The sequence below is a fragment of the Anolis carolinensis genome, unplaced genomic scaffold, assembly GCF_035594765.1.
Source record: "Anolis carolinensis isolate JA03-04 unplaced genomic scaffold, rAnoCar3.1.pri scaffold_10, whole genome shotgun sequence".
In the NCBI taxonomy this organism is placed as follows: Eukaryota; Metazoa; Chordata; class Lepidosauria; order Squamata; family Dactyloidae; genus Anolis; species Anolis carolinensis.
The window spans coordinates 15,033,128-15,048,150 of NW_026943821.1; the positions used below are offsets into that span (position 1 = coordinate 15,033,128).

The following is a 15,023-nucleotide window of genomic DNA, read 5'->3' on the forward strand; positions in this document are numbered from 1 at the left end:
TAATAATGATTGAACTTCAAAGACTCTGGCAGAAACAAGTGCAGGTTGTCCCGGTGGTGATCGGCACATTGGATGCCGTGCCAAAAGATCTCAGCCGGCATTTGGAAACAATAGATATTGACAAAATTATGATCTGCTAACTGCAAAAGGCCACCCTACTGGGATCTGCATGCATCATCCAAAAATACATCACACAGTCCTAGACACTTGGGAAGTGTTCGACTTGTGATTTTGTGATACGAAATCCAGCATGTCTATCTTGTTTGCTGTGTCATAATAAAATAATAATGTATTTCTAACTCACCCTCTCTCTCCAAAGGGACTCAGGGTGGTTTAGGCATACAAAACGCAAATATGCAACTGGTAATATCACAGTTGGACTACTGTAATGAGCTCTACATAGGGGATACCTTTAAAAAGTGCTCAAAATTTTCAGTTTGTCCAAATAGCAGCATCCAGACTACTAAATGGGGCTGGCTACAGGGAGTGTACAACTCCACTGTTGCAACAGCAATATTAGTTGCTAACACATTTCTGGGCACAATTCAAAGTGCTGGTTTTGACCTGCAAAGCCCTATATGGCTCCAGTCCACGTTATCTGAAGGGCTATATCTCTTCCTATGAATATGTTAACATCTACAATCTACTGGGTAGGGCCTTCTATTGAGATTTTATTTTATGCCTTTTAATTTTATTTGTGTGTTTTTTGTATTTGATACCACTATATGCTTGTTTTATATCTGTGAGCCACCCTGAGTCCCTCTGGGGAGATGGTGGCGGGGTATAAAAATAAAATTATTATTATTATTATTATTATATCTGTCCCACCACCCACTCAAGCGTGGTTAGTGGGAACTCCCTTCCAAGAGAGACAGGAGAGCCGATCCATGCTGGGGGTTGGTGCTCATCTCCATTTCTAAGCCAAAGAGCCAGCGTTGTCCATAGACGCCTCCAAGGGCATATGGCCGGCATGACTGCATGGAGTGCCGTTACCTTCCCGCCGGAGCGGTACCTATTGATCGACTCACATTTGCACATTTTCGAACTGCTAGGTTGGCAGAAGCTGGAGCTAACAGCAGGTGCTCACTCCACTCCCCAGATTCAAACTATCAACCTTTTGGTCAGCAAGTTCAGCAGCTAAGCAGTTTAACCTGATGACTGATATGTTATGAGGCAGTGAAGCTATATAGCCCCATGCACTGAATACTGAATTTATGCAACTGTCCTCCCATGACCTCCCCAATTCCCTATGAGCATGTTGCATTTCAAAATGATACAATCAGGAAATAAAATAGAATTACTCACAGTGTACATCCACAGTGATTTCTGGAGATTGAGTACAGGCAATATCATTGCATGCTTCACATTTGTAAGAAGTGATAGGTCCAGGTTTTGCAGGGAAGGTTATTAAGTTTGACTCAGTCGTTGACTTCACAGGCACATCTCTTGAGTTAAGCAACTTGTATGTGTTTGTTTTGGGGTTACTGCTGCCCACGGAGCAGTTAAATGTGATAATATCTTCTTCTTTTATGGGAAAGAGATTTAAAATGTCAATCTGGACGTCCTTGGGGCCATCTGGAAAAAAATCACATCAATATATTTATTTGTGTTATAATATTATAGCAAATGTATATTCCACCTGAGATGAGCAGGAAGGAGTCTTTAGGATAAAGATAAACAACCTGATGTACCCTGGGTGTGCCCACTATGGGTAAAAATGGATGCTTTTTTTCCATAATAGAGTCTTCTAAAAATTTAAGGACCATTTCAAAAATTTAGTTCACATTTTTATTTATTTACTTACACTTTGAAATTCTCGAGTGAGAATAGTTAAACACTTAAAAAAACACCCAGACAGAGAATCCTCTTAATGGCATCCATGTGTTTCCTTCTGGGATTATATTCTTATTCCTTCTCCCCATGAGTTTGGGCTTGCTGCATTTTCCTTCTCTGAAAATGCATTTTTCTTTTCACACTCATCTGTTCAAAAGGAACAGCCAGCTCCAACAATTTTTGTCTCCATCAATACCAAGTCCATTGTAATATTAATGGATTGTAGGCGTTCATTCCAGATCTAGCCACAAATACTTTGTATTATGACTATAATATCTCTAGACACGAAACTGCTGCTGAAAAAATTCACCAGAAAATATGGCTAATGGTCAGGATGATGGGTGTTGTAGTCCAAAACCATTTGCAAGTCCCACAAGATAGCTATAAACCATGTACCTCCAGAACCCATGCTCACTTACACTGAACATCCAGCGTGAAAGGAAGAGATGTCGAATTTCCAATGCCATTGTAGGCTTTGCAAAAATAAGTGTTGGAATCGCTGGGCTGGACTGCCTTAAAACGCAGCTCCTTCTGCATGCTGATTTTAGATTGTTCACTATGTTTGAACCATTCATAGCGACGGATGGAAGGATTGCCTTTCGAAGAGCACTGTAAGACCACTGGGTTCTTCTCCCTGATGTTTCCACATGATGGACATTGAACTTTGGTTTCTTTAGGTGGATCTGAGTGAATAAAAAGAAAGGTGGAATTTACATAGATGGATAGTTGCATCTATCAAGTAGGAAATAAGGTACCACTTATAAAGTGGGGAGGCAAATTTAACTAATTTATGACATTGGAATGAGGAAGTGCCGTCACAGTGGATGATGAAGCAGCTGCTCCCTCCCTGTGGCCAGAATCGAACATCCCCTCAGGAGAAGGTTAAATTGCCTCTGCGTCTGTCTCTGTCTCAGTTCTATGTGTATTTGGGCATTGAATGTTTGCCCTATATGTATATAATGTGATCCGCCCTGAGTTCCCTTCGGGGTGAGAAGGGCGGAATATAAATACTGTAAATAAATAAATTTAGAGTGCCCCAAGTAGCTCACTATTGCTCTCACACAGAGGTACTTTCCCCGTGCAACCTCATCCACATTTTTCAGTGATAATGATGATTATTATTACTTTTAAAGCTCTTTCACACACCAGAGGACATGGCAAATAATTTTTGCTATTATTCCACCTGTGATTTTAGGCCTCTGGGAGAGGCACCTTATTTAAAAACTGGAAAATATTAATGGTAATACAGAATGCTAGCCATGATTATCTGCTTTCTACCCTGCATTAATTATACTTTTCTTTTCTTTTTGTTGTATAAACATAGAGGCATGGATGAGAGGTTGTGCTGTCCATTTTCGAGGTTGTAGGGCATTTAGTTTAGTTGTTTTGTCCGGTGCCATGATTCCATTACCCTTTTATATATATAGATATAGAAAATATTAAAAAGTCTCTGAAGTATTTTACTCTATTTATTATTGCATTTATTATTTGACTGTATTTGTTAGTCTAATTACATTTAGTTTACTCTATTATTATGAAAAGGATACTAAAAAACAGAAGAGGCCAACATCAGAGATCGTAGGGTGGAGTTACACTGTAAAATGAATGTAGGTTAACACCACTTTACTGCCATGGCTCAATGCTGCAATTTCATGGGAGCTGTAGTTTTACAAGGACTTCTCTGTTAAATAGTGCTGGTGATTCAACAAATTATAAATCCATAGCATTTAGCCATGGCCGTCAAATTGTTATCAAACTGCATTCATTCTACACTGTAGATATATACTTTGTAACCAATGGGTCAAGAGGCATCATTCAACAGACCAGTGAATCAACTCACATTGAACATCTATATTAAGTTCATTTGAGTCAACCGTTCCAAATTGATTTTCAGCTATACATTTATAGCGACCAGAATGTTCCTCTTGTACAGAATGAAATTCTATTTTATCTTCAGTATAGTAGATGATGCCATTATTCTTCTTCCATTGGTAAGACGCAGCTGGGTTGCTGCTATTGACTAAGCACTTGAGAGATAGCTTCATCCCTTCTGTGACTGTGATGCCAGGTGTAGCAGTCAATTGAACTCCCCGAGGAGCATCTGGAACAAGACAATGTACAGAAAATTAAATAAAATTAAAATTAAATATGTTGTATAAAAATGAGAAAGCAAATGGATGTAAGATCCTTAAATTTAAACTGGAGTGGACCTTGTGGTCTCTTCCAACTATATGATTCTCAGCAGCATACAAATTAATCCAAGTAGCTGCCTTTGAAATGAGAAAAAACCAGCATTCAACATTCACAACGTAGTAAGTGTTGAGTGTTCCTGCACTTTTTTCAGACAGAAAGTTCTTTCACAGAGCCTCACAGGTCCCACTTCCTCCTTCCCCACCAGAGAGATACTCACACTTCACATCCAGTTCCACAGCATCCCGGGAAATTTCTGTCCCATTATGGCTTTTTAGCAGACATGTCAGCTGCTTTCTGTGATCCTTCCAAGTTGGCATGAAACTCAGATATGTTTGGGCCACTCTTTTCCTTTCAATAGCTTTTTGGGGAATCATGCGCCCCTCTTCCAAACCAGTGAGAATCACCATTACTGGTTCATCAGGACAATGGTAGGAAACAGAACAAGTCACATAAGTTTTCTCTTTTTCTTGGATTTGCTGGCGGCTAAATGTTATTTTGGGTTTTGGAGGCGAGTCTGAAACCAGAAGATAAAGGGGAAATGCCGACCAACTGTTTTTTAAAAAAAAATTATTATTATTATTATTATTATTATTATTATTATTATTATTAATTTATTATTATTATATTTATACATCACTCTATCTCTTCTGCAGGAGACTCAAAGCAGCTTAACATAAAAACATCAGCATTAGGCTTGTGCATAGATTCCTTTTGGTCCGTCCCTTCTACCAATCTGACTTGTTTGATTGGTTGTAATGGTAGAGGCTCAGCCACCATGCTTTCTCTTGCCCAAAACTGCCCATGTGGCTGCCAGGCATGGCTTCTTCCCTTCCCTTCTATTTGGGAGTTCACGGCGCATGATTCATTAACCCCATTCCTCAAACCCAGACTCTCTTGAAAGGAAGAAAGGAAAGGAATGGAAAGGGGAGCCCTGTAAGTTCCCCATTGCCATCAGCTGGCTGGATCTTCCTGTATCTTTCAGCTGCCTAGCCAAAAACAGATTTTTCTATTAGTCAATATTCAAGAGCAGGCCTATAGCGAGGGGGCGGTTTTAGGGGTTCAACCCCCCCCCCCCCCGAAATTTTTCAGGTTATAAAAAAAAACCTGGTTTACTCATGAATTTTAACTGGTTAACCAAATCCCCATGCTAAGTCTATGAGACACAAAACATTAAGAGTCCCTCCAGGCACTCTCTCAAGCAGATATTGACAGGTTTGTAGAGGGGAGGGGTGTGTGCAAGGGGTTAAACCCCCCCCCCAGAAAATTTCAACCCCCCCCCCCCGAAAAAAATTCTGGCTACGGCCCTGTTCAAGAGGCTCCCAAAAATGAATCTGGGTACCCAACAAAATTTGGATAACAAAAACGTATTGCACTCCCGCCAACTTGCACAAGCCTAATCAGCATAAAATTTAAAATATACATATATACAAACATTAAAACAAGATTAAATATAAACATTATTTTTAAAATTCCCAGTTTAAAACCATTAAATATATTCCAAGTTAAAAACCACAACACCCCTGACCTGATCTTTTTCCCATTTATTAGGAAAAATAAGATAAAACATATCAAGAAAAAATTAAAAATAGCATATAAGATTGTATATAGAAAAAGGGCACAAATATACATGTGTGCAGTGATTATTTCAGTAGCCTGAGATGTGTTTTTGTCTCCCAACATTGGGAGTCCTTGGAAAAATAAGGCCAGGCGGTGGCGCAGGCTAGTTAGCAGCCAGCTGCAACAAATCACTCTGACCAAGAGGTCATGAGTTCGAGGCCAGCCCGCGCTTGCCTCTGTCTCTGTTTCTGTTCTATGTTATGGCATTGAATGTTTGCCTTATATGTGTGCAATGTGATCCATCCAGAGTTCCCTTCAGGGTGAGAAGGGCAGAATATAAATACTGTAAATAAATAAATAAAAATCAGGCTCTGCCTACACTAATCATTTACTACAGTTCAAAGCCAGATTCAAACTGTGACAGCTAGACAACAAACTCACACAAAAGTGCACAATCAAAAGCCCTTAATGTGTATCAGTGCTCTTTGATTTGTGTCCTCACATCCTTTCCTCAAACTGGTTCCAGAATTTCCTATGTAATTACCTGTCCAATAAAACCACTTCTTTCAATACCCCTTTGAAACTGTTTTAAATTGTGTTAAATGTTCAGCGTAAATGTGAACATATTCTTCACTCTAAGAGAACTTTATGAGGGTTCCTCATGAAGCTACATAATGGAAACTATTATTCCAGTATAGAAAATCACCAGTTCAAACTTTATTGTGAACACTGAAAAAAGTATGTGTTCCTTTCAATGAGGTGATCACTTTGGGATGCTGTGAGAAGGCAAGAAGAGAATATCCAAAAGATTCTTACCAGAAACAGTAATAGTAGTGTTGAGAAACCACTTCATGGTAGATCGATATTGCGCAAAGACATAAAGTCTTACTCCAAACATAGCAGTATCACTTTCCTGGAGTTGAGAAATCTTCAAACTACAGTTTCCATTGTGTAAATCTCCAGTGAACCTCACCCGATCTTGAAAAGGGGGACTTGCTGGGCTTGTATGATTTATTGAAGTTGTAGAGCCATTGTACAACATGACACCATTATAATCTTTCGGGCTAAGATACCAAACAGGCTTGTACCACCAAATCAGAGAGATGTTGTTGAGTTTAGGGATAGGATGTCCTAACTTGATCTGGCATGGAATCAGCACACAGGATCCCTTCCAGGCCGTCAGGAAACTGGGACTGATGTTTAGTGGATTATCATCACATATAACACCTGCAATGGCAACGCTCATGAGATATTTCAACCAGAAAACAAACAAACAAAAAAGAATGAGTAGGTTTTCACAATGTTCTCCCACCCAAAGGAAATTTAACCTAGGCATCTCCTATATTGGTCAGAAAATCTGGAGTCACAAATGCTCTGGACCAGGGGTCCTCAAACTTTTAAAGCAGAGGGCCACTCCACAATCCTTCAGACTGTTGAGGGGCCGAATTATCATTTGTATGATAATACATGCATGCATATGTATATGTGTGTGTGTGTGTGTGTGTGTGTGTGTGTGTATATATATATATATATATATATATATATATATATATATATATACACACACACACATACATACACACTAGCTGTGCCCGGCCACATGTTGCTGTGGCGAAGTATGGTTGTATGGGAAATAAAGTATTGAGGAACTGGTGGTAGTTAAGGTAAAGGGTAAAGGTTTTCTCCTGACATTAAGTCCAGTTGTGTCTGACTGCACACTGAAATGGATTATATGGCAGTGTGGAGTCAAGATAATTCAATTCAAAGCAGACAATATAAGATTATAAATGGGTTATATAGCTATGTGGAAGGGCCTTGAGTCTACACTGCCATATAATCCAGTGCAAATTAGATAATCTGTGGAAGAAGCCTAAGTGAGGACTAAGTCTAACTGTCCCCTAACTGAACCCTGGCTGTCCCTTGGTTGAGTTGGTTGCTAGGAGACCAAGTAGGCAGAGATTAGCCCTCTAAACTGGCAGCAATTGGATAACAACAATTATTGCTCTCCCTCTAATTAGGACTTTATTTTTCTTTTCTTTTTGTTGTATCAACCTAGAGGCGTGGATGATGGGTTGTGTTGTCAAATTTCAAGGTTGGGGGGCCTGTAGTTTTGTTATTTTGTGGGTTGCCGTGATGCCATCACTCATTTATATATATAGATATACACAATATAATTTACAATAATATATAATAATTATAACATATTGTATATACATATAATGTTCATAATATTATATTGTAATACGATATAATACTAATAATACAATATAATAATAATAATTATATATTTTATTTTACATGTAATATTACTAATAATATTACAATATATTGATACAGTACAATATAGTAATTTATTACCAGTATTGTACTATACTAATAATAAAATATTGTATGTAAATTTAATTTGTAAGTCGCTCTGAGTCCCCTTTGGGGTGAGAAGGGTGGGATATAAATGTAGCAAATAAATAAATAAATAAATAAATATGAAAGAAAAAAAACCCCAACAAATTCCTATGCACACTGCAAATGTCTTATTTGTAATGCAAAACAACAACAACAACAACAACAACAACAACAACGAAATAGCAATACAATATTTAAAAATGAAAACAATTTTAACCAATATAAGCCTATCAGGATTTCAATGGGAAACGTGGGCCTGCTTCTGGCCAATGAGATAGTCAAGTTAATTAGGATTGTTGTTGTTGTTGTTGTGTCATATCGAGTCCCTTCAGGGAGATGGGGCGGGGTATAAAATAAAATTATTATTATTATTATTACAGTAGAGTCTCACTTATCCAACACTCGCTTATCCAACGTTCTGGATTATCCAACGCATTTTTGTAGTCAATGTTTTCAATGCATTGTGATATTTTGGTGCTAAATTCGTAAATACAGTAGTTACTACATAGCATTAATGTGTAATGAACTACTTTTTCTGTCAAATGTGTTGTATAACATGATGTTTTGGTGCTTAATTTTTAAAATCATAACTTAATTTGATGTTTAATAGGTTTCTCCTTAATCTCTCCTTATTATCCAACATATTCGCTTATCCAACGTTCTGCTGGCCCGTTTATGTTGGATAAGTGAGACTCTACTGCATTATTATTATTATTATTATTATTATTATTATTATTATTATTATTATTATTATTATTATATCAGACTTTGGGCGAGCCTAAGTCAAAAATTATTTATTTATTCATTTATTTACTACATTTATATCCTGCCCTTCTCAACCCGAAGGGGACTCGGAGCACCTGTATGTACATACAATATATTATATTATTAGCATAGCACAATATTAGCATTATATATCATCATATTGAACTATACCACTATACTGTAATATTATATGTAATATATAACATATAATAATTATTATATGGTATTATTATTAGTATTGTATTGTATAACACAATAATATTATTACCAATATTATACGTATATACAATATATTATATTATTAAAACTGATATAAAATATTATATTATAAAACTGAGGGCAGGGGCCAGGTAAAAGACCTTGGAGGGCCGCATCCGTCCCCCGGGCCTTAGTTTGGGGACCCCTGCTCTGGACTAATCCCACACCCCAAGGTGGGAACCTGTGCTGGCAATGGGTTAGAGTTCTGATGATCCAGTTGGACCAAAACCACATTGGCCCTGTGTAGGGAAAAGGAGATAGCAACAGTGGTCTGTGCTGACACCGGACTAGTCAAATTGGACACAGTCCTGCTCCCCACGTTACCCTGAAGCCACGGAGTCTCTCTGGGATTTTCTCCTAGCTTTTCTTCACACAGGGCTACCCTGCAATACCCACTAAAACATTGTGGAAACAACCAGTAATTAATAAACAGTGAGCATGGCAGCTTATTAATCTCATCTGATAAAGCCTTTGTAATTCCTTTTGTAAAACATACAGACATACAACATGAAACCGATTACTCTCACTGAGGCTATCTTAACAATCTTATATTCAAAAATATATTCCACTTAGTTAACCATTATAGCAATACAGTAGAGCAGGGGTCCCCAAACTAAGGCCCGGGGGCCACATGCGGCCCATCGAAGCCATTGATCCGGCCCCCGCGGTGGCAGCTCCCTTCTCCTCTGTTGAGGTAGGCACGCGCGTGCCTTCCAAAGCTTTGCTAGTTTATAACGGTACTTTAATTATTATTTATTTAATAATTAATTATTAAGGGGTGCTTTGCTAGTGCTTTTGGTGCACAAAGGCAAAAGGGGGTTGGACTAAATGGGCCAAGGGGTCGCTTCCAACCCTCTTTATTATATTATTTATAATATTATTAATTATAATTTATATAATTATATATAATATAATTATAATTTATATTATTATTATTATTATTATTATTATTATTATTATTATTATTATTATTATTGACACAAAGACACAATATAACACAGCAAACAAGATATATATTCTAGATTTCATATCACTTCCCAAGCGTTTAGGACTGTGTGATGTATTATTATTATTATTATTATTATTATTATTATTACTAATATTGAGGCTGGGAGGCCATCTGTCAGGGGTGCTTTGCTTGTGCTTTTGGTGCATAAAGGCAGAAGGGGGTTGGATTAAATGGCCCAAGGGGTCTCTTCCAACCCTCTTTATTATTTTTATTATGATAATGATGATGATATGATGATGATTATTATTATTAACATTGAGGCTGTATTTGTTTCCGTTTTGTTTGTTTACTTCAAAATAAGGTATGTGCAGTGTGCATAGGAATTTGTTTACAGTTTTTGTAAAACTATAGTCCGGCCCTCCAGCGGTCTGCGGGGCCATGAACTGGCCCCCTATATAAAAAGTTTGGGGACCCCTGCAGTAGAGTCTCACTTATCCAACATAAGCGAGATGGCAGAAAGTTGAATAAGCAAAAATGTTGGATAATAAGGAGGAATTAAGGAAAAGCCGATTAAATGTCAAATTACGTTATGATTTTACAAATTAAGCACCAAAAATCACGTTTTATAGTAAGTCTGCCACTTGTTTGGGAGCGTAGCTGCTCTTGTGTTGTTGTTGGGTGTGTTGGCCCACTGCGCATTGCTGCCTAGAGAAACACCTGTGGATCCGGGTGGGAGGCAGAGTGTGTTGGATAATGCAGAACACTGGATGAGCGAAGGTTGGATAAGTGAGACTCTACTGTAATTGGAAGGTGTTGTCACACACAAAAAGTTAAAAATCATAAGAAGTATGAATGAATAATTTCTCAGAGCGGCATCAAATTATGTCTTCAAGCATCTGCATTTTTCTTTTCCTCTTACTTCTTAAGGCTTCCCTCTAGCTGATACTTTTATTTTATTTTTTATTTTCTCAGATCGTGACCCTGTATGACTGGCTTTCAAATAAGCTCTATTGATCATTCTCTGTAGAAATTATCCCGAGGAGGTGGGAATTACATTTCAGACTGGTTTCTTTTTAATTCTTCATTATTTTGCTCTTGTATTTAGATTAAAAGAAACATGAGATTTTCTTTCACCCCTCTGTGGAACCCTTTTTGAATGTGCAATTCTTAAAAATCTGGAATTGGATTTTCTCATGTGTATTCTACCTCTGAATACATGGACAAATCACAGTGTTTCAGGCCCCATCTATACTGGCCATTTAGATCAGCATAGATTAGGCAAAAATTGGACTTTTCCCTGACTGTGGAGACAGTTGGCTTGAATACCAAACAGAATCAGGCTCAGGACCCCAGGGATGGTAGTTCTCTTCATATCTGTGGTTCCAAAAGCTTAAGATTTTTAACAATATGGTTATGCCAGAGAAAGCAAAAGCATCAGATTTTCCTCTTCTTGTTCTACCATTAACGCTTGGGATGCTCTCAATGTCTTATTGAGCCAAATTGCTATGTGTATGTGTGTAAAGAAATCCTTGCAAAGATCTCTGCAAAAGGGAGCTCTTTTGCAGAGGCAAGCCACGCCTCAAACAATGTATCGGTTTGATGGCAGATTGCTGAGTTTGTCAGTTGGTAATTTGGGCTTGTAGGGAGAGCACAGGAAAGACAGGCTCTCTAGCTACGGTCAAGTAGCAGTTTTAAATATGCTATGCTGTATATATTGAATGCTGATTGATTAGTTATTGATCCTATGCAACTACAAGGACATTGTACGATTGCTGAACTATTTATTTGACTTCAACTCAACAAGTAAAGTTTCCTTTGTTCTTTTAATTCCTCTGCCTGGTCTGAGTCTTTTGCACATGGTGTTAACTGGACGCTGCTGGTTCCGCTATACACACACCTGCTAACATGTCTTAGTCCATTGTTGTTGTGTGCCTTCGATTAATTTCCAACCTATGGCAACCCAAAGGTAAACCTGCTACAGGGGTTTTTTTGGCATGATTTATTGAGAAGAGCTTTGCCATTGCCTTACTCCAAGGCTCAGTGTGGTTTACCCAAGGCCACCAGTGGGTTTCATGGCCAAGAATTATAGTCCAATGGTCTGATCACTACACCATGCTGTCTCTCAAAGGCTGCATCCTGCCCATTTTATTATGTAAACTAAAGCGGACTATGAGCTTAAAATAACTAAATTGGTGACTGGACTTGCTTTTGCTGACACACATACAACCTGTAGTGGGAAAATTACCCTTAAAGAAGAACATCCAAAGCAAGCACCACATTGTACATCCAAGCAAGAGCCAAACCTGGGAAAAGAAAAAAATGATTAAAGCCTTTATTTATGTCATTAGCCATCACATAAGGATTACCACGAGTTGTTGGAATGTTTTTTTAATGTATCGTATCAGAAGCAACTTGAGAACATACTGCAAGTCACTTCTGGTGTGAGAGAATTGGCCATCTACAGAGACAATACCCAAGGGATGCCCAGATGTGTTACCATTCTGCTGGGAGGGTTCTCTCATGTCCCCTCAGGCTAGAGCTGACAGACAGGAGCTCGCTCCATCTCGTGGATTTGAACCAGTAACCTTCAGGTCAGCAACCCAACCTTTAAGTCAGCAGTCCAGCTGACACAAGGGTTTTAACCCATTCTGCCACCGCGGGAATGTGCTTTATGAATCAGAGGTATATGGTCAGCAGGGATGGGACGTAAGCAAAACTGCTTCTGAGTGAGTTTAAATAGTAGAGTTAAGGCAATCCTGATGCATGGGATTGCCTTCTAGGAATGTAAACTATATGTGCAAATCTGAGGTGTACCTAGAGGTGAGCTTGCAGGATAACAACAACAACAATTTGTAGCCCACCCTATCTTCCCAAGAGGACTCAGTGAGGTTTATGGTTTAACCATATAGCGCCTTTTCTGGGTGTAGTACAAACCTTCCTTGGCAAATTCTGTGGAAGACCACAAGTTGTGAAGCTATCAAAATCAGAAACCCAGGAGCCCAAAGGCCCTGTATCTATCACATCAACTTCCCCTTTCACCATCCTGTACAGGCACCAAGAGGGTCTCAGCAGCACATCTGTTTCAGCAAAGTCAAGCCTGGCTAGGTCTCTGTTGTTCAGGCTGAAGTATTTTTTGTTAAAACTGATGTCCATACAAAGTGATGTGAGTAAGAGAGCAAAGAGGGGGTGTGGTGCCTAACAGGAACTTGCTAGTAAGTATTTCTCTCACTAAGCAGTATTTCATTGAATGACTGAAAAACAGTTAGACTCCATAACAGTACACGAAGCATACCGAACTCCATCACCACAAATAAGAATGCCCAATTCTCTCCTAGTTTAAGATAGTTTAACATGCAAAAGTAGCACAGCACAAAGCAGTGATGTTGTTCCCTCCATAATCTATATATATAAATGAGTGATGGCATTACGGTGACCCACAAAACAACAAAACTACAGGCCCCCCAACTTCGCAATTTGACAACACAACCCATCATCCATGCCTCTAGGTTGATACAACAACAAAAAAAGAAAAATAAAGTCCTAATTAGAGGGAGAGCAATAATTGTTTTTATCCAATTACTGCCAGTTTAGAGGGCTAATCTCTGCCCACTTGGTCTCCTAGCAACCAACTCAGCCAAGGGACAGCCAGGGTTCAGTTAGGGGACAGGCAGACTTAGGCCTCACTTAGGCTTCTTTCACAGATTATCTAATTTGCCGGGGCTGTGGCGCAGACGGGAGAGCAAGCCAGTGCAATTAACTGCGATGAATCACTGACCAGGAGGTCATAAGTTCGAGGCCCGCTCGGAGCTATGTTGTTGTTTGTCTTTGTCCTATGTTAAAAGGCATTGAATGTTTGCCTAATATGTGTAATGTGATCTGCCCTAAGTCCCCTTCGGGGTGAGAAGGGCGGAATATAAATGCTGTAAATAAATAAATAAATAAATAATTTGCACTTGATTATATGGCAGTGTAGACTCAAGGCCCTTCCACACAGCTATATAACCCATTTATAATCTTATATTATCTGCTTGGCACTGGATTATCTTGAGTCCACACTACCATATAATCCACTTCAGTGTGCATTTTATACAGCTGTGAAGAAGGAGCCTCATATAATCCAGTTCTAAGCAGATAATATAAGATTATCAATATACAGTAGAGTCTCACTTATCCAACATAAACAGGCCGGCAGGATAAGTGAATATGTTGGATAATAAGAAGAGATTCAGGAAAAGCAGATTAAACACCAATTAGGTAATCGTTATACAAATTAAGCACCAAAACATCATATTATACAACAAATTTGACAGAAAAAGTAGTTCTATGCGCAGTAATGCTATGTAGTAATTACAGAAGAGTCTCACTTATCCAACACTCGCTTATCCAACGTTCTGGATTATCCAACGCATTTTTGTAGTCAATGTTTTCAATATATCGTGATATTTTGGTGCTAAATTCATAAATACAGTAACTACTACATAGCATTACTGCGTATTGAACTACTTTTTCTGCCAAATTTGTTGTCTAACATTTGATTTGATCACTTGGGATTCTAGGGAGATTTGCTCCTAGACTCATTTACTTTTTTTTTTTGGCAGTCCATGATATGTATAGAAGTTGGTTTCGAGCTTGACTGCATAGTTTTGTTCTCTGATTAAAACAAAGAAACAACTTTGTTTTTTCCAAAAGCAGAGTGCACGCTAGAGTGCTTCACACTTTCAATAAGATCGTCTTCCTGTAACAATGACTAGAAATATAACCTTTTCCCCTGATAACATTGATCCCCTTCTAAAGTTATACAAAATAGTTTAGAATGGAAAAACCAGCCTGTCCATAGCAGAAAAAAAAGCCATCTTACCTTTATATGCCAGAATTCAGGAAACCGACTTGCTATCAATCTGAAGATGAAGAAATCTCTGAGTTGGTGTCTCATTAAATGAAAGTATCAGACAGCAGTTCCCTTTTTAAAGCGCAGAATATGTGAAGAACAGGACGATGGGGGATTATTGGCACTGATATGATTTGCATCATCTATAGTAAAAAAAAAAAAAACCTTTCAGGGACT

At 38.4% G+C, this 15,023-nt stretch overlaps 1 protein-coding gene across 2 annotated transcripts in view; it reads right to left on the reverse strand.

Annotated features, from left to right (window-relative positions):
* LOC103279952 (B-cell receptor CD22) overlaps window positions 1–14,969 on the reverse strand; it is a 29,051-nt gene extending 14,082 nt beyond the window's left edge. Inside the window, exons 1-7 of one of the 2 annotated variants that reach the window (XM_008117318.2) lie at window positions 14,817–14,969; window positions 12,204–12,261; window positions 6,400–6,810; window positions 4,244–4,540; window positions 3,674–3,934; window positions 2,253–2,516; window positions 1,306–1,575 (exon numbers count right to left, since the gene is read on the reverse strand). In XM_008117318.2, coding sequence (XP_008115525.2) covers window positions 1,306–1,575; window positions 2,253–2,516; window positions 3,674–3,934; window positions 4,244–4,540; window positions 6,400–6,810; window positions 12,204–12,261; window positions 14,817–14,891 — 1,636 coding nt within the window. In that variant the 5' untranslated portion in view covers window positions 14,892–14,969. The remainder of the gene's footprint in view (window positions 1–1,305; window positions 1,576–2,252; window positions 2,517–3,673; window positions 3,935–4,243; window positions 4,541–6,399; window positions 6,811–12,203; window positions 12,262–14,816) is intronic. The other variant, XM_062962267.1, reaches the window with a different exon arrangement.
* Window positions 14,970–15,023: the final 54 nt, after the last annotated feature.